The 26955-nt window shown below is 45.7% G+C and overlaps 1 protein-coding gene across 3 annotated transcripts in view; it reads right to left on the reverse strand.

The window, feature by feature from the left end:
• The window catches only part of LOC137525730 (gamma-crystallin B-like), a 309444-nt gene that overhangs the window by 114670 nt on the left and 167819 nt on the right, over positions 1-26955 (reverse strand). Inside the window, exon 2 of one of the 3 annotated variants that reach the window (XM_068246912.1) lies at positions 14086-14202. The exons of 1 other annotated variant lie outside the window; for it this stretch is intronic. In XM_068246912.1, the coding sequence (XP_068103013.1) occupies positions 14086-14202 (117 nt within the window). Of the gene's footprint in view, positions 1-8322; positions 8459-14085; positions 14203-26955 lie in introns of those variants that run through there. One more of the 3 variants, XM_068246913.1, reaches the window with a different exon arrangement.

The following is a 26955-nucleotide window of genomic DNA, read 5'->3' on the forward strand; positions in this document are numbered from 1 at the left end:
ACTATCTAAATGAATTTTACCTCCTTTTCTTGTCACTAATACAGCTTTCTTTTGGTGCTATTTGATTGCAGCTGCGAATTTTAGTTTTTATTATATTCAGAAGACATCCCAAAGTATTCACTGAGAGGCATGGTGAGTTCATAGAAGATTTTATTTTTTGTCACAAGTTAGCGGAAAATGACACTTTGTGACAAAAAAAAAAAAGTTTCAATTTCTGCTAACTTGCGACAAAAAAAAAATGAAATCTGCCATGGACTCACTATGCTCCTCTCTGAATACCTTGAAGTGTCTACTTTCCAAAATTAGGTCATTTGTGGGGTGTGTTTACTGTCCTGGCATTTTGGGGGGTGCCTAATTGTAAGCACCCCTGTAAAGCCTAAAGGTGCTCATTGGACTTTTGGCCCCTTAGCGCAGTTAGGCTGCAAAAAAATGCCACACATGTGGTATTGCCATACTCAGGAGAAGTAGTATAATGTGTTTTGGGGTGTATTTTTACACATACCCATGCTGGGTGGGAGAAATATCTCAAAATGACCTGTGAAATCCTAATGGTACTCATTGGACTTTGGGCCCCTTAGCGCAGTTAGGGTGCACAAAAGTGCCACACATGTGGTATCGGCGTACTCAGGAGAAGTAGTATAATGTGTTTTGTGGTGTATTTTTACACATACTCATGCTGAGTGGGAGAAATATCTCTGTAAATGACAATGTTTTGATTTTTTTACACACAATTGTCCATTTACAGAGAGATTTCTCCCACTCAGCATGGGTATGTGTAAAAATACACCCCAAAACACATTATACTACTTCTTCTGAGTACGCCGATACCACATGTGTGACACTTTTTTGCAGCCTGGGTGCGCTAAGGGGCCTGACGTCCTATTCACAGGTCATTTTGAGGCATTTTATTTCTAGACTACTCCTCACGGTTTAGGGCCCCTAAAATGCCAGGGCAGTATAGGAACCCCACAAGTGACCCCACTTTAGAAAGAAGACACCCCAAGGTATTCTGTTAGGAGTATGGTGAGTTCATAGAAGATTTTTTTTTTGTCACAAGTTAGCGGAAATTGACACTTTGTGAAAAAAAAAACAGTAAAAATCAATTTCCGCTAACTTTTGAGAAAAAATAAAATCTTCTATGACCTTGTCATACACCTAACGGAATACCTTGGGGTGTCTTCTATCTAAAATGGGGTCACTTGTGGTGTTCCTATACTGCCCTGGCATTTTAGGGGCCCTAAACCGTGAGGCGTAGTCTTGAACCCAAATGTCTCAAAATGACCTGTGAAATCCTAAAGGTACTCATTGGACTTTGGGCCCCTTAGCGCAGTTAGGCTGCAAAAAAGTGCCACACATGTGGTGCTGCCGTACTCAGAAGAAGTAGTATAATGTGTTTTGTGGTGTATTTTTACATATACCCATGCTGGGTGGGAGAAATATCTCTGTAAATGACAAATTTTTGATTTTTTTTACACACAATTGTCCATTTACAGAGAGATTTCTTTCACCCAGCATGGGTATGTGTAAAAATACACCCCAAAACACATTATACTACTTCTCCTGAGTACGCCGATACCACATGTGTGACACTTTTTTGCAGCCTAGGTGCGCTAAGGGGCCTGACGTCCTATTCACAGGTCATTTTGAGGCATTTGGTTTCTAGACTACTCCTCACGGTTTAGGGCCCCTAAAATGCGAGGGCAGTATAGGAACCCCACAAGTGACCCCATTTTAGAAAGAAGACACCCCAAGGTATTCTGTTAGGAGTATGGTGAGTTCATAGAAGATTTTTTTTTTTCACAAGTTAGCGGAAATTGACACTTTGTGAAAAAAAAAACACAATAGAAATCAATTTCCGCTAACTTGTGAGAAAAAATAAAATCTTCTATGACCTTGTCATACACCTAACGGAATACCTTGGGGTGTCTTCTTTCTAAAATGGGGTCGCTTGTGGTGTTCCTATACTGCCCTGGCATTTTAGGGGCCCTAAACCGTGAGGCGTAGTCTTGAACCCAAATGTCTCAAAATGACCTGTGAAATCCTAAAGGTACTCATTGGACTTTAGGCCCCTTAGCGCAGTTAGGCTGCAAAAAAAGTGCCACACATGTGGTGCTGCCGTACTCAGAAGAAGTAGTATAATGTGTTTTGTGGTGTATTTTTACATATACCCATGCTGGGTGGGAGAAATATCTCTGTAAATGACAAATTTTTGATTTTTTTTTACACACAATTGTCCATATACAGAGAGATTTCTTTCACCCAGCATGGGTATGTGTAAAAATACACCCCAAAACACATTATACTACTTCTCCTGAGTATGGCGATACCACATGTGTGACACTTTTTTGCAGCCTAGGTGCACTAGTTACATAGTTACATATAGTTACATAGTTATTTTGGTTGAAAAAAGACATAAGGGGCCCAACGTCCTATTCACAGGTGATTTTGAGGCATTTGTTTTCTAGACTACTCCTCATGGTTTAGGACCCCTAAAATGCCAGGGCAGTATAGGAACTCCACAAGTGACCCCATTTTAGAAAGAAGACACCCCAAGGTATTCAGTTTTTGTCACAAGTTAGTGGAAAATGACACTTTGTGAAAAAAACAATAAAAACCAATTTCCGCTAACTTTTGACAAAAAAATAAAATCTTCTATGAACTCGTCATACACCTAACAGAATACTTTGGGGTGTCTTTTTTCTAAAATGGGGTCACTTGTGGGGTTCCTATACTGCCCTGGCATTTTAGGGGCCCTAAACCGTGAGTAGTCTGGAAACCAAATGTCTCAAAATGACTGTTCAGGGGTATAAGCATCTGTAAATTTTGATGACATGTGGTCTATAAGGGGGCGAATTTTGTGGAACCGGTCATAAGCAGGGTGGCCTCTTAGATGACAGGTTGTATTGGGCCTGATCTGATGGATAGGGGGTGCTAGGGGGGTGACAGGAGGTGATTGATGGGTGTCTCAGGGGGTGGATAGAGGGGAAAATAGATGCAATCAATGCACTGGGGAGGTGATCGGAAGGGGGTCTGAGGGGGATCTGAGAGTTTGGCCGAGTGATCAGGAGCCCACACGGGGCAAATTAGGGCCTGATCTGATAGATAGATGTGCTAGGGGGTGACAGGTGGTGACAGGAGGTGATTGATGGGTGTCTCAAGGTGTGATTAGAGAGGGGGAATGCATGCAAGCAATGCACTGGCGAGGTGATCAGGGCTGGGGTCTGAGGGCGTTCTGAGGGTGTGGGCGGGTGATTGGGTGCCCAAGGGGCAGATTAGGGTCTGATCTGATGGGTAGCAGTGACAGGTGGTGACAGGGGGTGATTGATGGGTGATCAGTGGGTGATTAGATGGCAGAACAGATGTAAACAATGCACTTTGGAGGTGATCTGAGGGTAGGTCTGCGGGCGATCTGATGGTGTGAGAGGGTGATCAGATGCCCGTAAGAGGCAGGTTAGGTTCTGATCTGATGGGAGGCAGTGACGGGTGATTGACGGGGTGATTGACAGGTGATTGACGGGTAATTACAGGGGAGAATAGATGTATACAGTACACGAGGAGGTCTGGGGGGGAGTCTGAGGTCGTTCTGAGGGTGTGGGTGGGTGATTGGGTGCCCTAGGGGCAGATAAGGGTCTGATCTGATGGGTAGCAGTGACAGGTGGTGACAGGGGGTGATTGATGGGTGATCAGTGGGTGATTAGATGGCAGAACAGATGTAAACAATGCACTTTGGAGGTGATCTGAGGGTAGGTCTGCGGGCGATCTGATGGTGTGGGAGGGTGATCAGATGACGGTAAGAGGCAGGTTAGGTTCTGATCTGATGGGAGGCAGTGACAGGTGATTGACGGGTGATTCACGGGTGATTCACGGGTGATTGACAGGTGATTACAGGGGAGAATAGATGTATACAGTACACGGGGGGGAGGTCTGGGGGGGTCTGAGGTCGTTCTGAGGGTGTGGGCGGGTGATTGGGTGCCCTAGGGGCAGATAGGGGTCTGATCTGATGGGTAGCTGTGACAGTGGGTGATTAGATGTCAGAACAGATGCAAACAATGCACTTTGGAGGTGATCTGAGGGTAGGTCTGCGGGCGATCTGATGGTGTGGGGGGGTGATCAGATGCCTGTAAGAGGCTGGTTAGGGTCTGATCTGATAAGTGGCAGTGACAGGTGGTGATTGACGGGTGAATGACGGGTGATTGACAGGTGATTACAGGGGAGGATAGATGTATACAGTACACAGGGGGGGGGGGGGGCTGGGGAGGATCTGAGAGTGTGGGGGGGTGATCAGGAGCCCCCAGGGGGCAGTTTAGGGACTAGTTAAAAAAATAGCGCTGACAGATAGTGACAGGGAGTGATTGATGGATGATTAGGGGTGTGATTGGGTGCAAACAGGGGTCTGAGGGGTGGGCAGGGGGGGTCTGAGGGGTGCTGTGGGCGATCAGAGGGAAGGGGGGGAGATCAGTGTGCTTGGGTGCTTACCTGCGTGGCTGCAGCCTGCCCTGGTGGTCCCTCGATCACTGGGACCACCAGGGCAGGACGCAGCCTGTATAATAAGCTTTGTATACATTACAAAGCGTTTTATACGCTTGTATGGCGGCGATCCGGTAGCTAGTAACCCGCCGGCGCTTCCGAACGGCCGGCGGGTTACAGTGCGAGGGGGCGGAGCCTGCCACCGGCGGCTGATCGCGTCACGAATGACGCGATCGCCGCATCACCACGCCCGCCGCCGATGGGCGTATTGCAGTCGTTTGGGCCCAGCCCTTGCCGCCGCCCATCAGCTGTGGGTGGTCGGCAAGTGGTTAAATGCTTTCTTTGCTTCTATTTTCACAAGGGAAGTATCACTGTTGCAAATTACAGATGCAGAAGAGTCTAATTCTTCCAATTGTAATATTAAATACTTAACGCAGAAGTGAAGGCAAGACTAAATAAATTAAAAATAGACAAGGCACCCGGCCCGGATGGCATGCATCCTCGGGTCCTAAGGGAATTAAGTTCAGTTATGGATAAACCCCTTTATCTTATCTTTTGTGACTCTCTTTCAACTGGCAGAGTCCCAGTGGATTGGCGTACAGCCCACGTTTTCCCATTATTTAAGAAGGGCAAAAAATCAGATCTAGGAAATTATAGACCTGCAAGCTTAACATCAGTTGTATGCAAACAATTTGAGATACTATACATGACTTCATTGTAGAAAATAATCTTATTTCTCAGCATCAACATGGGTTTACTAAAGAAAGGTCCTGTTTGACTAACATGTTCAGCTTTTATGAGGTAGTGAACACTAATGTGGATATTGGGAATGCTGAAGATGTGATATACTTGGACTTTGCAAAGGCCTTCAACACTGTTCCACACAAAAGTCTGGTGCAAAAGTTGAGGATGCAAGGACTGGGGAAGAGTGCAAAGTGCCACGTGCAAACACATGCAAAGTGCCACGTGCAAAAATGTGCCAGATGCAAACCCGTGCAAAGTTCAAAGTGCCACGTGCAAACACGTGCAAAGTGCCATGTGCAAACACAGGCAAAGTGCCACGTGGCACTTTGCACATGTTTGCACGTGGCACTTTGCACGTGTTTGCACGTGCCACTTTGCACGTGTTTGCACGTGCCACTTTACATGTGGCACTTTGCATGTGGCACTTTGCACATGGCACTTTCTACTTAGCATGGGTTTGCACGTGGCACTTTGCACATGTTTGCATGTGGCACTTTGCACTTTGTACGTGTTTGCACGTGGCACTTTGTACTTAGCATGGATTTGCACGTGTTTGCACGTGGCACTTTGCACTTTGCACGATTTTGCACCTGGCACTTTGCACGTGGCACTTTGCATGTGCCAAGTGCCATGTGCCACCTGCCATGTGCAAAGTGCCAAGTGCAAAGTGCCACGTGCCAGGTGCAAAGTGTCACGTGCCAAGGGCCATGTTCCAAGTGCCACGTGCCGAGTGACAGTCAGACAGCAGAGGAGAGGACACTAACTGTCACACTGGAATTGCTCAGCAGCACAGCAGTTCTGTAGTAAGCTAACACAGTAGTACTACTACTCTAACAATTACTAGCACATTGACTTCATTACTACAGTATTAACTACACAATTACACAGTCATGCTATTCCCTAATCCCTAACATAACCTATACTGTAGCTAGCTAAATCTATAGCTGGCCAGCAGGCAGTAGCAAGTGCAAAGTGTCAAGGGCCACGTGCCAAGTGCCACGTGCCAAGTGACAGTCAGACAGCAGATGAGAGGACACTAACTGTCATAATGGCACTGCTCAGCAGCACAGCAGTTCTGTAGTAAGCTAACACAGTAGTACTACTACTCTACCAACTACTAGCACACTGACTTCACTACTACAGTATTAACTACACAATTACACAGTGCCAAGTGCAAAGTGCCACGTGCCAAGTGACAGTCAGATAGCAGAGGAGAGGACACTAACTGTCACACTGGCACTGCTCAGCAGCACAGCAGTTCTATAGTAAGCTAACACAGTAGTACCACTACTCTAACAACTACTAGCACACTGACTGCACTACTACAGTATTAACTACACAATTACACAGTAATGCTATTCCCTAACCTAACCTATACTGTAGTTAGCTAAGGCTAATAGCTGGCCAGCAGGCAGTAGCAAGTGCAAAGTGCCAAGGGCCACGTGCCAAGTGCCACGTGCCGAGTGACAGTCAGATAGCAGATGAAAGGACACTAACTGTCACACTGGCACTGCTCAGCAGCATAGCAGTTCTGTAGTAAGCTAACACAGTAGTACTACCACTCTAATAACTACTAGCACACTGACTGCACTACTAAAGTATTAACTACACAATTACACAGTAATAGTTACATAGTTACATAGTTATTTTGGTTGAAAAAAGACATACGTCCATCGAGTTCAACCAGTATAAAGTACAACACCAGCCTGCTCCCTCACATATCCCTGTTGATCCAGAGGAAGGCGAAAAAACCGTTACAAGGCATGGTACAATTAGCTCCCAAAGGGAAAAGTTCCTTCCCGACTCCAGATGGCAATCAGATAAAATCCCTGGATAATGCTATTCCCTAATCCCTAACCTAACCTATACTGTAGCTAGCTAAGGCTAATAGCTGGCCAGCAGGCAGCAGCTGGCCTGGTCTGTGCACAGCACACACACAGACCCATAGCAGCTGCCTGAAGCCTGCAGCACAGCACACACACTGACTGTCTGTCACACAATGAAATCAAGCAAATTAACGATTTAACAATAGTGTAGTGATAGTGAAGGGGTTAATCACTGAACAGCTTTATCACTGTGTAAACACTTGCTAGGCCAGCAGCACTGGAGCATGTCTCTCAGTGAGCATTCACAAGCAAGGGATGCTATTTCTCATCATGGCAGCCCTCATTATTATACAGGGGGGCTGTTCCTTTCTGTGATTGGGTGCCAGGGTTTAGGCTGAGAGCCCTCTGATTGGCTCAATGAGGTCAGGTGGGGCTGGCTACGGTTCCCCTCTGTGATTGGTTGCTGGGGCTTTTGTTGGAAACCCTCTGATTGGCTTAATGACGTCCTGGACCTCTTACCATATTTCAATGGTCGGATATTTTCCAGATATCCGTGGTATCCACGGATATCCGCATAGCCCAGCCAACTATCCCCAGATAGCTATCTGGATTTGGGCCCAGGTATCCGGAATCCGAATCCGGTCGGATAGCTGAAAAAAGTTTGGATATCCAGGTTAACTGGATATCCGGAATCCGGATGAGCACCCCTACCTAGGACCTTGTCAAGGCAGACTTTGTATGTGAGTAAGGGAACAGGACTTCGGTTTGTGTCTGGGCTCCCCAGGGCTAGGGCTCTAGGGGGGCCTTAGTTGTTGAAGCAGGACTTCCCTGTCCTCCAAGATGGAGGTTCATAATTCTAGTGGCGATGGTTCCTTTGTAAGTGAAACTGTGAATAATACTGTGGAGTGGCATCAGAAAGTAAAAAAAAAAAAAAACACAGGAAAAGTATGATGCTTTGTGTTTTGAACCTAAAAAGAGAATGAACAAATATGGTTGTTCATGGAAGTCAAGTTTTTTTGCAAACGAATCCAGATTTGGTGAAGCTGCAGAAGCAGATAAAAGAGCAAGGAAAGCTGTTGGGAGAATTAAAGCAAAGTGAAGGAATGTTTTCAGAAGGCTTGCAAAACAAGCAGAGGTTTATGCAAATGGATAATGGTGTTTCCAATGGTGTCTCAAGGGTGGAAGTGAATGCAGACATGATGAGTACTGTGAAGTTGGATAACATAAAGAGATCAACAGGAAAAAGTGAAAGAGAAAGTGGAAAATCTGGATATACAGTACATACTGTTTCGTAGAGCCAGCCAGAGGTGTTGAATGTATCTGCAGGAATGAATCCAGTGCACATGCAGCAGATCTGGAACCATAATTATCCAATGCAGGCTGGAGTTGAAATGCAACAATTTGCAGGGCAGATGCAAGTTTTGCCTGGAAATCAGTATAGGATTTATCCCAATATGCATTCAGGTTTGCAGTATCCAGGATATGCAAATAATATGAATAGTTTTTTCTTGCAGCATAATGTGATGTTTCCACAATCCCCTTCCTCTTTTCCTAATGTTATGCAAAAATCCTAATGTTAAAATTGCCTAATGTTTCAAATCCCCACCCTGTCTGTTTTTTCCCCTGTTTGTAGTCCCCTTGTGAGTCTTTTTTCAGATAACAAGAGTACTATGTCTGGAATGTCAAATATGCAGATGTTGAGTGGGGCCAGTAGTAATATAATACAGAGTCAGAGGGGTGCTGGTGTCTCTTCCTTTGTTGCACATGGGCAAAATTTGCCCTCAAGCAAGATGGCGATGGGCCCTGTATTCGGCGTGGGGCGGGGCCCAATGTTATGAGCGGCGGCAGCTGTTTTGGGGGAAGAGAAGCACCCCAGTCTATTGCTGATGTAGGGAGAGCTTCTGCAATGATGAATCCGGGGTGCAGGGCTCTCCCTTTGACCAGAACAAAACGGGGAATGTGGCAAAGTGTGCTCTGTAAACCGGAAGTGATGCTAATGCCGGTTCTGACGTCACTTCCGGTAATCCAAAAGCAGGAACGAATGCCTACAAAGGGAAAAAGGATGAGGCGGCAGTGTGTGGTGGGGGAGTGGCGGTTAGCATGCCACAAGGACCTGGTATACATGGCAAGTCGGCTGGGTTTCCCTGTGGCATGAATCAAGGAGTCAGTGGAAATGACTTGTGTGGATCCTGAAGCAAAGGCAGCATCATCTGATGCTGCTCAGGATTCTATGAAGGAAAAAATTGGCAGGATTGACCAGGTAATGAATGTTTTTTCTAGAGTGGGAACTCAGGCTGGAAAGAGGAGGGTAGAGAGTGGTATGGCTGGGGTGGGGAATAATGAAGATATGCAGAAGGAGGGGGAGGTGAGGGAAAGCAAGGAAGTTGCTGATGTTGTGTCTGTGCCCAGGCAGCAGGAGGTGTCTGGTGCAGAAATTGTTAAAGACGAAGGGAAAAATATGTCATACGCAAATACGTTGAAAAAGAATGTGAACAATAACGTGTTCAAACAGTCTGTTTATGATGAGGTGGGTTAGTCTGCAGGTAGCAGAAGAAATTTGGTAAGAGTGAGTTGTTGCAAGGGAGATGGTGTGACATATACGTGTAAGACCTTTATCCAATTGCTGCTGAAAATGGGTTTCAAGGCCATGAATTTTTACACTATCTTAGCTCCTGAGAATTCACCCTCATTTTTCGTTGTCAGTTTTTTGTCCCTGACCGGTCTGGACACTTTCTGGGAGAAATATGAAAAAACTTGAAAAACAAGTGACGAATGGTATAGTTTGTCTCCCCAGACCATGACCGGGCGGTCGTTGGACAAAAAGGTAACAATCGTGGTCCCGAATCAGTCCATCCTTGTGTATGATCCTATGGTTTGGATCAAAAATTATGAGCCTAAAAAGGTGATGGATGAGTTTGGGATCTGGGGGGGAGGTTGGGAGCGGATGGTGAGACTGGGCAGAGTAGGGAATGTGGTCAAGCACATCCCTACTTTTGTTTTCAAAAGTCCGAAACAGGCTGTCTACATGTGGGTTTGATATGGCTGTGTAAAACTTAAAGCTATAGGCTTGCTATAAACCAGCGGTTCTGGATGCTTGCTTGGCTTACCAAGGGCAAAAAGGGATAATTTGCATATTTAGTAGGTGTGCATTGTGGGTAACCACAAATGTTCATTTATAACTGAATTATTGCAAATTTCCTTCTGTTTTAAGAAGGCAATTACACCAAGCTTTGCTTTTTTAGTAGGAGGGCTTTTTGGTTCCTTTTATCCCCCTATACATTCCTAGTAGCTTGGGTCACCCTGAGCTTGCTTGGTTACTCTGTTGTACTCGACCAAGCCCTATTTCATACAGCCTTATCAATCCCTACCATGTACTGATGAGGACCAAAAGTCCGAAACAGGCTGTCTACATGTGGGTTTGATATGGCTGTGTAAAACTTAAAGCTATAGGCTTGCTATAAACCAGCGGTTCTGGATGCTTGCTTGGCTTACCAAGGGCAAAAAGGGATACTTTGCATATTTAGTAGGTGTGCATTGTGGGTAACCACAAATGTTCATTTATAACTGAATTATTGCAAATTTCCTTCTGTTTTAAGAAGGCAATTACACCAAGCTTTGCTTTTTTAGTAGGAGGGCTTTTTGGTTCCTTTTATCCCCCTATACATTCCTAGTAGTTTGGGTCACCCTGAGCTGGCTGGTTACTCTGTTGTTTTCATTGGGAAGGACTAAGTGATGATCCATTATCGCCCTCAGCCTCATGCGTGTCATAAATGTTGTTCTTGCAGCCATTATAGTATATCTTGTAAAGAACAGAAGTGTTCACGTTGCCATGCTTTGGGACAGTTAGCAAAAGACTGCAAAGATATTAGATGCAGTATCTGTTTAAAAATGGGTCATCCATATTTGCAGTGTCCTGAAGCATGGGCCAACGTGGATAAGGAAGTACTAAAGGAGATGGAAAATTTTTTGGAAGAGAATGGCGAGGAGGAGGCCTCTGATGATGGGCCGTCACAGTTGAAATCCACCGTCTTGGAACCTCGGCCTGTTATCCCTCCCTTTTTGTCTGTATTAAAGTCAGCAACTCCACCCCCTTCTCCTCCATCTTTGGTTCCAGTGATTACTAAACTCCCTGAAGTACCTATAGGTGCTGCTTCTATTTTTAAGATCGCTGATCCCGGTAAAGGGAAAAATATATTCTTGGCCTATAGAGAGGAAAATTCTTCTCAGGAAGAGGCAACCTTTTGTAATGCTTGGGGGGTATACTTTCTGAGTCAGCGTGTGTGCTCAAGACTGTGTAGCTGGGTAATGGAAGAGGATCCACAGGTGGCCGCAGGAGTAATGAACAAGGGAGCAAGATTGCCCAGAGCAACCGATATCACCTATCACGCTAGATGCTATGTGATACAATACACAACAGACGTAGTCGGTAACAGGCTAGGGTCATAGACGTTAGATCAGATGGCTGCGGTACCATGGACTAGGCGGAATCGGAGTCGGTAACAGGCTAAGGTCATACACGTTAATTCAGAAAAATAACAAACAGCTCAACTAACGGATAAATATATATTTGCAGATCTGCATATAAGTAATGGCAACCGCTGTGATAGTTACGTCCCCAGGAACAAGGCAAGTTACGTCCCCAGGAACGTGGTGATGGCAGAATCCAAGCTATCAGGATCAGAAGGACTTTACTGTATCCTTGCAGATACAGCAAACGCCCAAGCAAGAAACAAGATCAAGCAATGCAATATACGATTCACATGAATGACCCAGCAACAACTCAGGGAGCTGTACGCTATGTCGGGCCAAGTCTGAAATGGGAGGCAGACTTTTATGTGGACATCAGCAAATGGATGCAGGCATGCAAATTCCCACACAACTGGATAGTAATCACTCAATACTGAGCTAGAGTCAGGGACGGATCTAGGGGGGGGGGGGGGGGGTATCTTGCCCCAGGCGCAATTTGTTGAATTCTTAAAAAGGCGGCAAAATGAATGGCAGTTTAGGCGCCAAATCCTGACCTTTAGGCGCCAAAACCTGACCTTGCCCCAGGCGCAACTTGGTCTTGATCCGTCCCTGGCTAGAGTGACCACAAGCTGCCAGCTGACTGTGAAAAAGGACTCTCATAACAAATACATGCAATATTATGCAACAACATGCATGTAGGAAATCCAGGGCTATCTGGCTGCAGTTCAACTGCAGCAAGCAATAGGAGGAATCCTGACAGCATCCTGAACTGCTTGTAAATGACAATGAGACTTATTGCGTATGCGCAACCAAATGCAAGCAGATAAGTCAGAACTGCCCGGTTGCAACCGACAGAACATGCTACAGGAGAGATCCTGACATATTTCCTGAAGGTGATAAAGGGAAGGGTAATGAGGAAAAGGCCTCCGGTGGAAAGAAAGAGGTGGAGAACAATGATGGGAAAAGTAGGGTTAGTGATAAAAAGATATTGGAAGGTGAAAAGAAAAAAAAAACAGGAGGAGCTATGGTTGCTAGAGGTAGAGGGAAAAACAAACAAAGTGGGGAGGTGGTGGAGAAAAAAGTGGATGAGTGCAAAACTTTGAAAGAGGTAAAATTTACAAAGGAAAAAAGTAAAGAAAGAAGGAGGGCATTGTCAGAGAAAAAAGCAGATGATAAATTGGAAAAATGTAAAAAGAAAAAGTCTATCACTTTACAGAATAAATATGAGGTGTTGTCAGACCAATCTGAAATGTCCAAAGAAATGTTTGTAAATAGTGAAGTAGAAAGTGATTTATTTGAGGAGGATGATTTCCTGGTCAAGGAAAAGACTGTGGACATGGAAGTTTCGTTCTCTACGGAGGCAGAAAGTGCAGTTTAAGGAAGGCTAGGCAATCTCTTTTTCATTTATCCTGATGGAGGATTCCCCCCTTTGAAACTAGCAACCATTAATGTTGCTAGTATGAGATCGGCAAGTGCTCGTAGAGAAGTCCTATTTTTTCTCGGTAAATTTGATGCCGACATTTTATTTTTGCAAGAGACCAGGCTTCAAACATTAACTGCCACCCATGAAGCTAAGAGGGATTGGTACTATGGTTCCTTTTATTGGTCTCTTGCAGCTGAACCTTGCACTGGGGTCCTTTTTAAGACCAATATGATAACTTTCCAGTGGGTCAGTGAAGTTGAGATGGGGCGATGCTTGGTTATGCCTGTGAAGGGGCAGGCCTTGAGGCTGATTAACATGTATGGGCCTCAGTCTGAGAGGGAGAGGAAGCGTCTCTTCACAGAGATCAAGCCTTTCCTATTTACAGCCCAGGGAGTGGTCTTTGGTGGTGATTTAAATACTGTAGTCAGGTTAAGGGACAGGAGAGGTGCCAGGACCCACCTGGGCTGTGACAGTAATTTTTTGAATAGAATGGTTAGGGATGCTGGTCTGGTAGATGTGCATATAAAGCACATCCCAGATGACACGGGTTTTACTTATTTCTGTGGAGAGCGTAGGAGTGGAATAGAATAAGTTTTTTGTTAAGGAGAGCTCTGCTACCACATCTCCAGAGGTGAGGGTGGTGGAGTTCCCTCATCACTGTATTCTGTCTGTGGTGTTGAATGTTGCAGACGTCCCTCTAAAAGGAAAGGGTATCTGGAGATTGAATTTGTTGCTATTGAAAGAAGAAAGTGTAGGGATTTTTTTTCAGACACAGGGATTTTGCAGGGATTTTTTTTCAGACACAGGTTACTTTACTGGACTGTTGTGTAGTGGCTGGATTGTGTAATGGTTAAGGGCTCTGCCTCTACACAGGAGACCAGGGTTCGAATCTTGGCTCTGTCTGTTCAGTAAGCCAGCACCTATTCAGTAGGAGACCTTAGGCAAGTTTCCCTAACACTGCTACTGCCTATAGAGCGCGCCCTAGTGGCCGCTGCTCTGGCGCTTTGAGTCTGCCAGGAGAAAAGCGCAATATAAATGTTATTTGTCTTGTCTTGTTGTGACAGTAGGTCTGAGTGGTGGGAGATGGTTAAAAAATGTACTGTAGGTCTTTTCAAGAACCTAGCAAAAAGAAGAGCTTTTGGTAAATATGTTACCTACCAGCGTCTGAGGCGGAAACTTGAAATTGCCATCTTTGGGGATGGTGATCCTGAGGAGATCAAGAGGATCAAGGGGTTGTTGCTCAAGAGACAGTATGATCGGCATGCTTCTTTGGTTCTGGAAAGGGATTATGGTAAAAATCACTCGCCAGTAGAGATGGCCCGAACCTCCGATTTTAGGTTCGCGAACCTCCGCAAACATTCGCAAACTTGCAAACTTTTGCGAACCGCAATAGACTTCAATGGGGAGGCGAACTTTGAAAACTGGCAACATTTATGCTGGCCACAAAAGTGATGGAAAAGATGTTTCAAGGGGTCTAACATCTGAGTTTTTGCATGGATGAGTGGGATAGATGCCAAAAGTCCCGGGGAAAAATACGGATTTGACGCACAGCAGTGTTTTAAGAGCAGAAATCACATTGCATGCTAAATTGGAGGCCTAAAGTGCTTTAAAACATTGTGCATGTGTATACATCAATCAGGGAGTGTAATAGGAGTACTACTTCACACTGACACACCAAACTCACTGTGTAACGCACCGCAAACAGATGTTTGTGTAGTGACAGTGGCAGTGGCAGTTTTCAAGCACTCATGGTTGCTGGGTTGTGGTAGCTCAATGATAGAACAACAGTGACTGTCCAGCTGATTGAATTTGGTCTGTCCACAATGAAGCAACAACCTTTATTATCTTGGGTGTGCCCCCCCTCGAGACACTCATATAGCCGGCAGTCATTGCTTCATTGTGATACGCAAGCCCCTTCACCGCGGCAAGGTAACGATCACAAAGGGGAATTGGCACATGTACATGCCTTTTGTTTTGTTGTTGCAGCTGCAGTGCAGCCAGAAAAATTAGGTAGGCATGTACACGCACCAGAAAAATTACTATAGCGGCCTTAAAAATTCAGGAATCTGGCTGGAGTCCTGGACCCTGTTGGTGGTGGCGGAGAAGGCAGTCAAGCGTCCTGCAGGCAGAGATGCTGTGTGGGGACCGACTTAGTCTTGAGGCAGGCAGTCACACGGTCGTGCAGGCAGAGATGCTGTGTGTGGGGACTGACTTAGTCTTCGGGTGGGCAGTAGCCCTCCGGGATCCATGCCTCATTCATTTTGATAAAGGTGAGGTACTGAACACTTTTGTGACTTAGGCAACTTCTCTTCTCAGTGACAATGCCTCCAGCTGCGCTGAAGGTCTTTTCTGACAGGACGCTTGAGGCAGAGCAAGACAGAAGTTGGATGGCAAATTGTGACAGTTATGGCCACAGGCCAAGCCTGCGCACCCAGGAGTCCATCGCTGCTCATACTGTCGATGGTTATTTCTCTACCATTGTTAAAGAAAACGTATGGGTGGGGAGTCAGGGTTCGACTCCACTCCGGAGTTGGAGCCTGAGAAATGGCAACCACCACACATCCAAGGAAGGCGGCAGGCACGGCATGCAAGTTGCGAGGTAGTGACAAAAAAATAACAATACAGGAGGACTTTCGAGGCCCTGCTGTATATGAGACAAATCAATTTTAAATCCTTTAACGAGAATCTGTTATGGAGGGCAAGTCTACCATCCATTCAAGTGAAAGGTATGCACTGACTGCCAGGTATAATACAATGTGCAGTCACAGATGCAGTGAAAGGTATGCAGTGACTGGTATTACATTACAATGTGCAGCTGTCACACAGGTGCAGTTAACAAGTATGCTTAGAGTGGTATATTACACAGCGTGCGGTCACACAGGTACTGTGAACAATTATGCAATGACTGGTATTACAAATGTGCACCTGTCACACACACACACAGGTACCGGACAGACACAGTGACACTGGGTGCGCTCACGTAGGTAGGTGGGTGCACTGAAGGGATCAACAGGTAGGTATATTCAGTGATGGGTATTACAATGTGCACCTGTCACACACAGACAGTTACCGGAAAGGCACAGTGACATTGCGTGCACTCACGTAGGTAGGTGTGTGCACTGGGAAAAACAGATGCACCTGTCACACACACACAGGTACCGGACAGGCACAGTGACACTGCTTGCGCTAACTAGAGCTCAGGGCGCTGTGAAACCTAAGGCCGGCCCTGGTCACAGGTGCACATTGTAATAACCATTACTGCATATACCTACCTGTTGTTCACAGTGCACCCACCCACCTACGTGAGCTGAGCGCATGCAGTGTCACTGTGCCTGTCCGGTACCTGTGTGTGTGTGTGACAGGTGCACATTGTAATACCCATCACTGCATATACCTACTTGCTGTTCACAGTGCACCCACCTACCTGCCTGTCCAGTACATGTTTGTGTGTGACAGGTGTATATTGTAATACCCATCACTGCATATACCTACCTGCTGTTGTTCACTTCAGGGCACCCACCTACCTATGTGAGCTTAGTGCACGCAGTTTCACTGTGCCTGCCTGGTACCTGTCTGTGTGTGACAGGTGCACACTGTAATACCCATCACTGCATATACCTACCTGCTGTTGTTCACTTCAGTGCACCGACCTACCTATGTGAGCTGAGCGCGCGCAGTGTCACTGTGCTTGCCCGGTACCTGTCTGTGTGTGACAGGTGCACATTGTAATACCCATCACTGCATATACCTACCTACTGTTGTTCACTTCAGTGCACCCACCCACCTACGTGAGCGCACGCAGTGTCACTGTGCCTGTCCGGTACCTGTCTGTGTGTGACAGGTGCACATTGTAATACCCATCACTGCATATACCGTACCTGTTGTTCACAGTGCTCCCACCTACCTACATGACCGTATGCAGTGTCACTGTGCCTGTCCGGTACCTGTCTGTGTGTGACAGGTGCACATTGTAATACCCATCACTGCATATACCTACCTGTTGTTCACAGTGCACCCACCTACTTATGTGAGTGCACGCAGTGTGATATACCACTCCGTGCATACCTGTTAACTGCACCTGTGTGACTGCACATTGGATTAGTCAAGTCAGTGCATACCTTTAACTTCATTCCCCCCTGATATGGACAAAATGGACTAAACAGGTAGAGGCAAAGGTAGAGGCAGACCCAGCGGAAGGCCACCCGGCAGGTCTGTGCGAGGTCCCATCAACTCCCAAGATTGTCAGGAATGTGGTTGACTATTTAACACAGAACACCTCATCTTCCACAGCCACCAGCGCTACTACAAGCACCACATCCACTGCATTTGATACTTCACAGGATTTAATTGGTGTGGAATTAACTGATTTACAGCCATTATTGTTACAACCAGATGAAGGCGCTAAACAAGTTACACCACCTCATATGTCTGAGTTAGGTGGCTACACTATGGACGTAACGTGTGAGGAGGAGGATAAGGTACCTGCTGTTGATGCAGTTTTGGAGGTGTCTGAGGCAAGCGAAGCTGGGTAGGATGATTATGATGATGACGATGATATGGATACCACGTGGAATCCTAAGAGACCAGATGACCAAGGGGACAGTTCAGAGGTGGAGCCAGAGAGGAGTAGGAGGAGACGAGTTGCTGAAGAAGCAGGTGGAGCTCGTCGTCAGAAACAGCTGGTGGCAGTGTCCGGCGCCAGCCAACATGACCTTCAATGTCAGCTGCTGAAGCCATCATAGTGCCATCACCCCAGGGGGGCTCAGCGGCTTGGAAAATTTTTAGTGTGTCTGCCATAGATCACAGCAATGTCATCTGTTCTCTCTGCCTCCAAAAATTGAGCACAACTGCCTTACGAAAGCACATGCAGAAAAGGCACAAACTGCAATGGGAAGACCACCTGAGCAAAAGCAGCACACAAAAGAAAAGCCACCCTCTTTCTCCTCTTCCTCCTTCAGGTGCAGCATCTTCAGTCGCCTTTTCCGTTGCACCTTCACAGCCACCCTCATCCACTCTGCCTCTCCACTTAAACGGTTCCTGCTCCTATTCCCATAGCAGCCAGGTGTCCGTGAAGGAAATCTTTGAGCGGAAGAAGGCAATTTTTGGCGGAACTGTTAGCTCGCCAGCTGTTACCATGCCAGCTGGTGGACACTGAGGCCTTCCGTAAATGTGTGGCCATTTGGGACACCGCAGTGGAAGATACCAGGCTGCAATTATTTCTTTAAAAAGGTGATACCCAAACTGTACCGTGAAGTTGAGAGACAAGTGGTGTCATCTCTGGCGCACAGCGTTGGGTCAAGGGTCCATCTGACCACGGATGCCTGGTCTGCCAAGCACGGTCAGGGCAGGTTCATTACTTACACAGCCCATTGGGTCAACATGATGACCGCTGACAAGCAGGGAGTACGTGGCTGTACAGCGGAATAACTTGTGACACCTCCACGGCTTGCCGGCAGGCCTCCTGCCATCTCCTCTCCTTCTCCTCCTACTCCTCCTGCTACATCCTCTTCGCTGTTGTCATCCTCCTCCTCCTTGGCTGAGTGGCAGTTCAACTCTACTGGGTCTGCGATCTCCTCTCCAGCTACACAGCCCCATCTCCCCAGGGCCTATGCTGCATGCCAGGTACGACGGTGTCACGTCATCTTAGACATGTCTTGCCTCAAAGAGGAGAGTCACACTGGAGCAGCTCTTCTGGCTGCTCTTAACAAACAGGTGGATCCGTGGCTGACCCCGCACCAGCTGGAGATTGGCAACGTGGTGTGTGACAACGGCAGCAATCTCATGTCTGCTTTGAATTTGGGAAAGCTGATACATGTACCCTGCATGGCACATGTGCTCAATCTAGTCTTTCAAAGATTTGTGTCAGAGTACCCAGCCTTAGAGGGCGTCCTGAAGCAGGCCAGGAAGTTGTGTGGACATTTCAGGTGGTCTTACACGGCCATGGCACACTTTGCAGATATTCAGCGGAGAAACAAGTTGCCGGTGAGACGCCTCATTTGCGATAGCTCGACTCGCTGGAATTCGACCCTCCTTATGTTCTCTCTCCTGCTAGTACAGGAGAAAGCGGTCACCCAGTACCTCTACAAATACAGTAAAAGAACACAATCTGGGGAGATGGGGATGTTCTGGCCCAATAACTGGACACTCATGCGAAATGCATGCAGGCTCATGTGGCCATTTGAGGAGGTGACCAACCTGGTGAGTCACAGTGAAGGTACCATCAGCAACTTGATCCCGTACGCTTACTTCCTGGAGCATGCCATGTGTAGAGTGGTGGATCAAGCTGTGGAGGAGCGTGAACAGGAACAGTTATGGGAGGAACAGTTGTGGGAGCAATTTTCATCAGAACCAGATGTTTCCTAAACACCTGCGGAAAGTGTTTCTTTGGAGGAGGCAGCGGCAGAAGAACAACAGTAGCAGGCATCGCAGGGGGCTTGTGCTGCTCGACGTTCCCGTGGTATTGTTCGTAGCTGAGGGGAGGAGGACTTACCTGACGTCAATGAGGAAGAGCAAGAGGAGATGTATAGTACGTCTGGATCCAACTTTGTGCAAATGGCATATTTCATGCTGTCCAGCCTGTTGAGGGACCCCCGTATAAAAAACTCAAGGGGAATGAGCTGTACTGGTTGGCCATGCTACTAGACCCTCGGTATAGGCACAAAGTGGCGGACATGTTACCAACTCAACACAAGGCGGAAAGGATGCAGCACTTGCAGAACAAGCTGTCAATGATGCTTTACAATGCTTTTAAGGGTGATGTGACAGGACAATGCAATAAAGGTACCACTGGCAGTAATCCTCCTCCCATGTCCACGCAGGCAAGGACAGGACGCTCCAGCGATCTCATGGTGATGTTGGACATGCGGACATTCTTTAGTCCAATGCCTCGCCTTAGCGCTTCCGGATCCACCCTCCACCAACGCCTCGACCGGCAGGTAGCCGACTACCTGGCCTTAAGTGTGGATGTAGAAACTGTGAGCAGCGATGAACCCTTGGACTACTGGGTGCGCAGGCTTGACCTGTAGCCAGAGCTGTCGCAATTTGCCATCCAACTTCTGTCTTGCCCTGCCCCAAGCGTCCAGTCAGAAAGGACCTTCAGTGCAGCTGGAGGCAATGTCACTGAGAAGAGAAGTCGCCTAAGTTTTATCAAAATGAATGAGGCATGGATCCCGGAGGGCTACTGCCCGCCCAAAGACTAAGTCAGTCCCCACACACAGCATCTCTGCCTGCACGCCGTGTGACTGGCTGCCCATAGGCCGCTTGACTGCCTTCTCCGCCACCACCAACAGGGTCCAGGACTCCAGGCGGATTTCTGAATTTTTAAGGCCGCTGCTAGCAGCGGCCGCTATAGTAATTTTTCTGGTGCTTGTACATGCCTGCCTAATTTTTCTGGCTGCACTGCAGCTGCAACAACAAAACAAAAGGCATGCACATGTACCAATTACCCTTCGTGCTCATTATCTTGTTGTGGTGAAGGGGCTTGCGTATCACAATGAAGCATTGACCGCCGGCTATATGAGTGTCTCGGGGGGTGGCACACCAAAGATAATAAGGTCATTGCTTCATTGTGGACAGACCAAATTTGATCAGCTGGACAGTCACTGTTCTGTCATTCAGCTACCTCAGCCTGACTACATGGGCTGGAAAGCCGCCATCTCCTGCACTCTCATCATGGTGCGCACCAATCCAGCACGGCCGTCACTGCACAAACAGCTGTTTGCAGTCACTGCATACCTTTCACTGCATCTTTGACTGCACATTTTATTATACCTGGCAGTCAGTGCATACCTTTCACTTGAATGGATGGCAGACTTGCCCTTCATAACAGAATCTCGTTTAAGGTAGTAAAGTCTATCAGTGTCATATACAGCAGGGCCTCAAAAGTCCTCCTGTATTGTTATTTTTGGTCACTACCTCGGTACGTGCATGCCATGCCTGCTGCCTTCCTTGGATTTGTGGTAGCCATTCCTGCTCCTTTGCCCACAGCGTGCCTGCTGCCGTCCTTGGATGTGTGGTGGTGTTAGCCATTTCTTAGGCTTTCACTCCAGGCCGGAATCGAACCTGGATTCCCCGGCCATTACCTGTGGTCACCATGCTACTGAGAAAGTACCATCTAAAGTTTCACACAGTTGAATGAATGGCAGACTTGCCCTCCATAACACATTTTTGTTAAAGGCAGTGGTGGTGTCATCTCTGGCACACAGCACTGGGTCAAGGGTCCATCTGACCACAGATGCCTGGTCTGCAAAGCACGGTCAGGGCAGGTACATTACTTATACAGCTAATGGGTCCTTACTTGGATGTGCGGTGATGGTAGCCAGTTCTCAGGCTCCCACTCCAGACCGGAATAGAACCCTGATTCCCCGGCCATTACCCGTGGTCACTCACAATGGCAGACTTGCCTTCCATAATAGGGAGGACACTGAAGGGAAATGGGAGGACACTGAAGGGAAATAGAAAGCTTTTAAACTTATTCTCAATCAATATTGTAGTATGTATACCCCATATGGAAACAAAATGTCTAGGAATAAAAAAGGCCTCTATGGATGAATAGAAAGGTTAGAGATAAAATGAAGGGAAAAAAGAATGCCTATAAGGTCCTAAAACCGGAGGGGACCGAGGCTGCATTAAGCAATTATAAGGAGTGCAATAAAAAAAAATTAGGCTTGCAAAGATTGAAGCTGAAGATCAAATTGCTAGGGATATCAAATCTAACCCAAATACGTTTTACAAGTACATCAACTCTAGAAAAAAAAAGGTTGACTGTATTGGACTCCTAAAGGATGAGGGTGGGAACTCAATGGTGGGTGACCAAGGTAAGGCAGAGTTATTAACCACTTGAGGACCACAGTCTTTTTGCCCCTTAAAGAGACTCCGTAACAAAAATTGCATCCTGTTTTTTATCATCCTACAAGTTCCAAAAGCTATTCTAATGTGTTCTGGCTTACTGCAGCACGTTCTACTATCACCATCTCTGTAATAAATCAACTTATCTCTCTCTTGTCAGACTTGTCAGTTTGTGTCTAGAAGGCTGACAAGTTCTTCAGTGTTGTGGTTCTGTGATGCATCTCCCCCCTCCAGGCCCCTCTCTGCACACTGCTGTGTGTTATTTAGTTTAGTGCAGCTTCTCTCTGCTCTATTATCTTTTACAAGCTGGATAAATCCTCCTCTGAGCTAGCTGGGCTTTCACATACTGAGGAATTACATACAGGCAGAGCTGTCTGCACTCTGCAGGAAGAAACAGCCTGACACTTCAGTGGAAGATAGCTGCAGGGGGAAAGAAACACACAAATGATCTCTTGAGATTCAAAAGGAAGAGTGTATACAGCCTGCTTGTGTATGAATGTATTTTCTATGTGTGGACATACTGTACATCAACCTACTTCCTGTTTTGGTGGCCATTTTGTTTGTTTATAAACAAACTTTTTAAAACTGTTTTTAACCACTTTTAATGCGGCGAGGAGCGGCGAAATTGTGACAGAGGGTAATAGGAGATGTCCCCTAACGCACTGGTATGTTTACTTTTGTGCGATTTTAACAATACAGATTCTCTTTAAGGACCAGAGCCTTTTTCTCCATTCAGACCACTGCAGCTTTCACGGTTTATTGCTCGGTCATACAACCTACTATCTAAATGAATTTTACCTCCTTTTCTTGTCACGAATACAGCTTTCTTTTGGTGCTATTTGATTGCAGCTGCGAATTTTAGTTTTTATTATATTCAGAAGACATCCCAAAGTATTCACTGAGAGGCATGGTGAGTTCATAGAAGATTTTATTTTTTGTCACAAGTTAGCGGAAAATGACACTTTGTGACAAAAAAAAAAAGTTTCAATTTCTGCTAACTTGCGACAAAAAAAAAATGAAATCTGCCATGGACTCACTATGCTCCTCTCTGAATACCTTGAAGTGTCTACTTTCCAAAATTAGGTCATTTGTGGGGTGTGTTTACTGTCCTGGCATTTTGGGGGGTGCCTAATTGTAAGCACCCCTGTAAAGCCTAAAGGTGCTCATTGGACTTTTGGCCCCTTAGCGCAGTTAGGCTGCAAAAAAATGCCACACATGTGGTATTGCCATACTCAGGAGAAGTAGTATAATGTGTTTTGGGGTGTATTTTTACACATACCCATGCTGGGTGGGAGAAATATCTCAAAATGACCTGTGAAATCCTAATGGTACTCATTGGACTTTGGGCCCCTTAGCGCAGTTAGGGTGCACAAAAGTGCCACACATGTGGTATCGGCGTACTCAGGAGAAGTAGTATAATGTGTTTTGTGGTGTATTTTTACACATACTCATGCTGAGTGGGAGAAATATCTCTGTAAATGACAATGTTTTGATTTTTTTACACACAATTGTCCATTTACAGAGAGATTTCTCCCACTCAGCATGGGTATGTGTAAAAATACACCCCAAAACACATTATACTACTTCTTCTGAGTACGCCGATACCACATGTGTGACACTTTTTTGCAGCCTGGGTGCGCTAAGGGGCCTGACGTCCTATTCACAGGTCATTTTGAGGCATTTTATTTCTAGACTACTCCTCACGGTTTAGGGCCCCTAAAATGCCAGGGCAGTATAGGAACCCCACAAGTGACCCCACTTTAGAAAGAAGACACCCCAAGGTATTCTGTTAGGAGTATGGTGAGTTCATAGAAGATTTTTTTTTTGTCACAAGTTAGCGGAAATTGACACTTTGTGAAAAAAAAACAGTAAAAATCAATTTCCGCTAACTTTTGAGAAAAAATAAAATCTTCTATGACCTTGTCATACACCTAACGGAATACCTTGGGGTGTCTTCTTTCTAAAATGGGGTCACTTGTGGTGTTCCTATACTGCCCTGGCATTTTAGGGGCCCTAAACCGTGAGGCGTAGTCTTGAACCCAAATGTCTCAAAATGACCTGTGAAATCCTAAAGGTACTCATTGGACTTTGGGCCCCTTAGCGCAGTTAGGCTGCAAAAAAGTGCCACACATGTGGTGCTGCCGTACTCAGAAGAAGTAGTATAATGTGTTTTGGGGTGTATTTTTACACATACCCATGCTGGGTGGGAGAAATATCTCAAAATGACCTGTGAAATCCTAATGGTACTCATTGGACTTTGGGCCCCTTAGCGCAGTTAGGGTGCACAAAAGTGCCACACATGTGGTATCGGCGTACTCAGGAGAAGTAGTATAATGTGTTTTGTGGTGTATTTTTACACATACTCATGCTGAGTGGGAGAAATATCTCTGTAAATGACAATGTTTTGATTTTTTTACACACAATTGTCCATTTACAGAGAGATTTCTCCCACTCAGCATGGGTATGTGTAAAAATACACCCCAAAACACATTATACTACTTCTTCTGAGTACGCCGATACCACATGTGTGACACTTTTTTGCAGCCTGGGTGCGCTAAGGGGCCTGACGTCCTATTCACAGGTCATTTTGAGGCATTTTATTTCTAGACTACTCCTCACGGTTTAGGGCCCCTAAAATGCCAGGGCAGTATAGGAACCCCACAAGTGACCCCACTTTAGAAAGAAGACACCCCAAGGTATTCTGTTAGGAGTATGGTGAGTTCATAGAAGATTTTTTTTTTGTCACAAGTTAGCGGAAATTGACACTTTGTGAAAAAAAAACAGTAAAAATCAATTTCCGCTAACTTTTGAGAAAAAATAAAATCTTCTATGACCTTGTCATACACCTAACGGAATACCTTGGGGTGTCTTCTTTCTAAAATGGGGTCACTTGTGGTGTTCCTATACTGCCCTGGCATTTTAGGGGCCCTAAACCGTGAGGCGTAGTCTTGAACCCAAATGTCTCAAAATGACCTGTGAAATCCTAAAGGTACTCATTGGACTTTGGGCCCCTTAGCGCAGTTAGGCTGCAAAAAAGTGCCACACATGTGGTGCTGCCGTACTCAGAAGAAGTAGTATAATGTGTTTTGTGGTGTATTTTTACATATACCCATGCTGGGTGGGAGAAATATCTCTGTAAATGACAAATTTTTGATTTTTTTTACACACAATTGTCCATTTACAGAGAGATTTCTTTCACCCAGCATGGGTATGTGTAAAAATACACCCCAAAACACATTATACTACTTCTCCTGAGTACGCCGATACCACATGTGTGACACTTTTTTGCAGCCTAGGTGCGCTAAGGGGCCTGACGTCCTATTCACAGGTCATTTTGAGGCATTTGGTTTCTAGACTACTCCTCACGGTTTAGGGCCCCTAAAATGCGAGGGCAGTATAGGAACCCCACAAGTGACCCCACTTTAGAAAGAAGACACCCCAAGGTATTCTGTTAGGAGTATGGTGAGTTCATAGAAGATTTTTTTTTTGTCACAAGTTAGCGGAAATTGACACTTTGTGAAAAAAAAACAGTAAAAATCAATTTCCGCTAACTTTTGAGAAAAAATAAAATCTTCTATGACCTTGTCATACACCTAACGGAATACCTTGGGGTGTCTTCTTTCTAAAATGGGGTCACTTGTGGTGTTCCTATACTGCCCTGGCATTTTAGGGGCCCTAAACCGTGAGGCGTAGTCTTGAACCCAAATGTCTCAAAATGACCTGTGAAATCCTAAAGGTACTCATTGGACTTTGGGCCCCTTAGCGCAGTTAGGCTGCAAAAAAGTGCCACACATGTGGTGCTGCCGTACTCAGAAGAAGTAGTATAATGTGTTTTGTGGTGTATTTTTACATATACCCATGCTGGGTGGGAGAAATATCTCTGTAAATGACAAATTTTTGATTTTTTTTACACACAATTGTCCATTTACAGAGAGATTTCTTTCACCCAGCATGGGTATGTGTAAAAATACACCCCAAAACACATTATACTACTTCTCCTGAGTACGCCGATACCACATGTGTGACACTTTTTTGCAGCCTAGGTGCGCTAAGGGGCCTGACGTCCTATTCACAGGTCATTTTGAGGCATTTGGTTTCTAGACTACTCCTCACGGTTTAGGGCCCCTAAAATGCGAGGGCAGTATAGGAACCCCACAAGTGACCCCATTTTAGAAAGAAGACACCCCAAGGTATTCTGTTAGGAGTATGGTGAGTTCATAGAAGATTTTTTTTTTTTCACAAGTTAGCGGAAATTGACACTTTGTGAAAAAAAAAACACAATAGAAATCAATTTCCGCTAACTTGTGAGAAAAAATAAAATCTTCTATGACCTTGTCATACACCTAACGGAATACCTTGGGGTGTCTTCTTTCTAAAATGGGGTCGCTTGTGGTGTTCCTATACTGCCCTGGCATTTTAGGGGCCCTAAACCGTGAGGCGTAGTCTTGAACCCAAATGTCTCAAAATGACCTGTGAAATCCTAAAGGTACTCATTGGACTTTAGGCCCCTTAGCGCAGTTAGGCTGCAAAAAAAGTGCCACACATGTGGTGCTGCCGTACTCAGAAGAAGTAGTATAATGTGTTTTGTGGTGTATTTTTACATATACCCATGCTGGGTGGGAGAAATATCTCTGTAAATGACAAATTTTTGATTTTTTTTTACACACAATTGTCCATATACAGAGAGATTTCTTTCACCCAGCATGGGTATGTGTAAAAATACACCCCAAAACACATTATACTACTTCTCCTGAGTATGGCGATACCACATGTGTGACACTTTTTTGCAGCCTAGGTGCACTAGTTACATAGTTACATATAGTTACATAGTTATTTTGGTTGAAAAAAGACATAAGGGGCCCAACGTCCTATTCACAGGTGATTTTGAGGCATTTGTTTTCTAGACTACTCCTCATGGTTTAGGACCCCTAAAATGCCAGGGCAGTATAGGAACTCCACAAGTGACCCCATTTTAGAAAGAAGACACCCCAAGGTATTCAGTTTTTGTCACAAGTTAGTGGAAAATGACACTTTGTGAAAAAAACAATAAAAACCAATTTCCGCTAACTTTTGACAAAAAAATAAAATCTTCTATGAACTCGTCATACACCTAACAGAATACTTTGGGGTGTCTTTTTTCTAAAATGGGGTCACTTGTGGGGTTCCTATACTGCCCTGGCA

This window comes from Hyperolius riggenbachi, chromosome 7 (genome assembly GCF_040937935.1).
Source record: "Hyperolius riggenbachi isolate aHypRig1 chromosome 7, aHypRig1.pri, whole genome shotgun sequence".
Lineage (NCBI taxonomy): Eukaryota > Metazoa > Chordata > Amphibia > Anura > Hyperoliidae > Hyperolius > Hyperolius riggenbachi.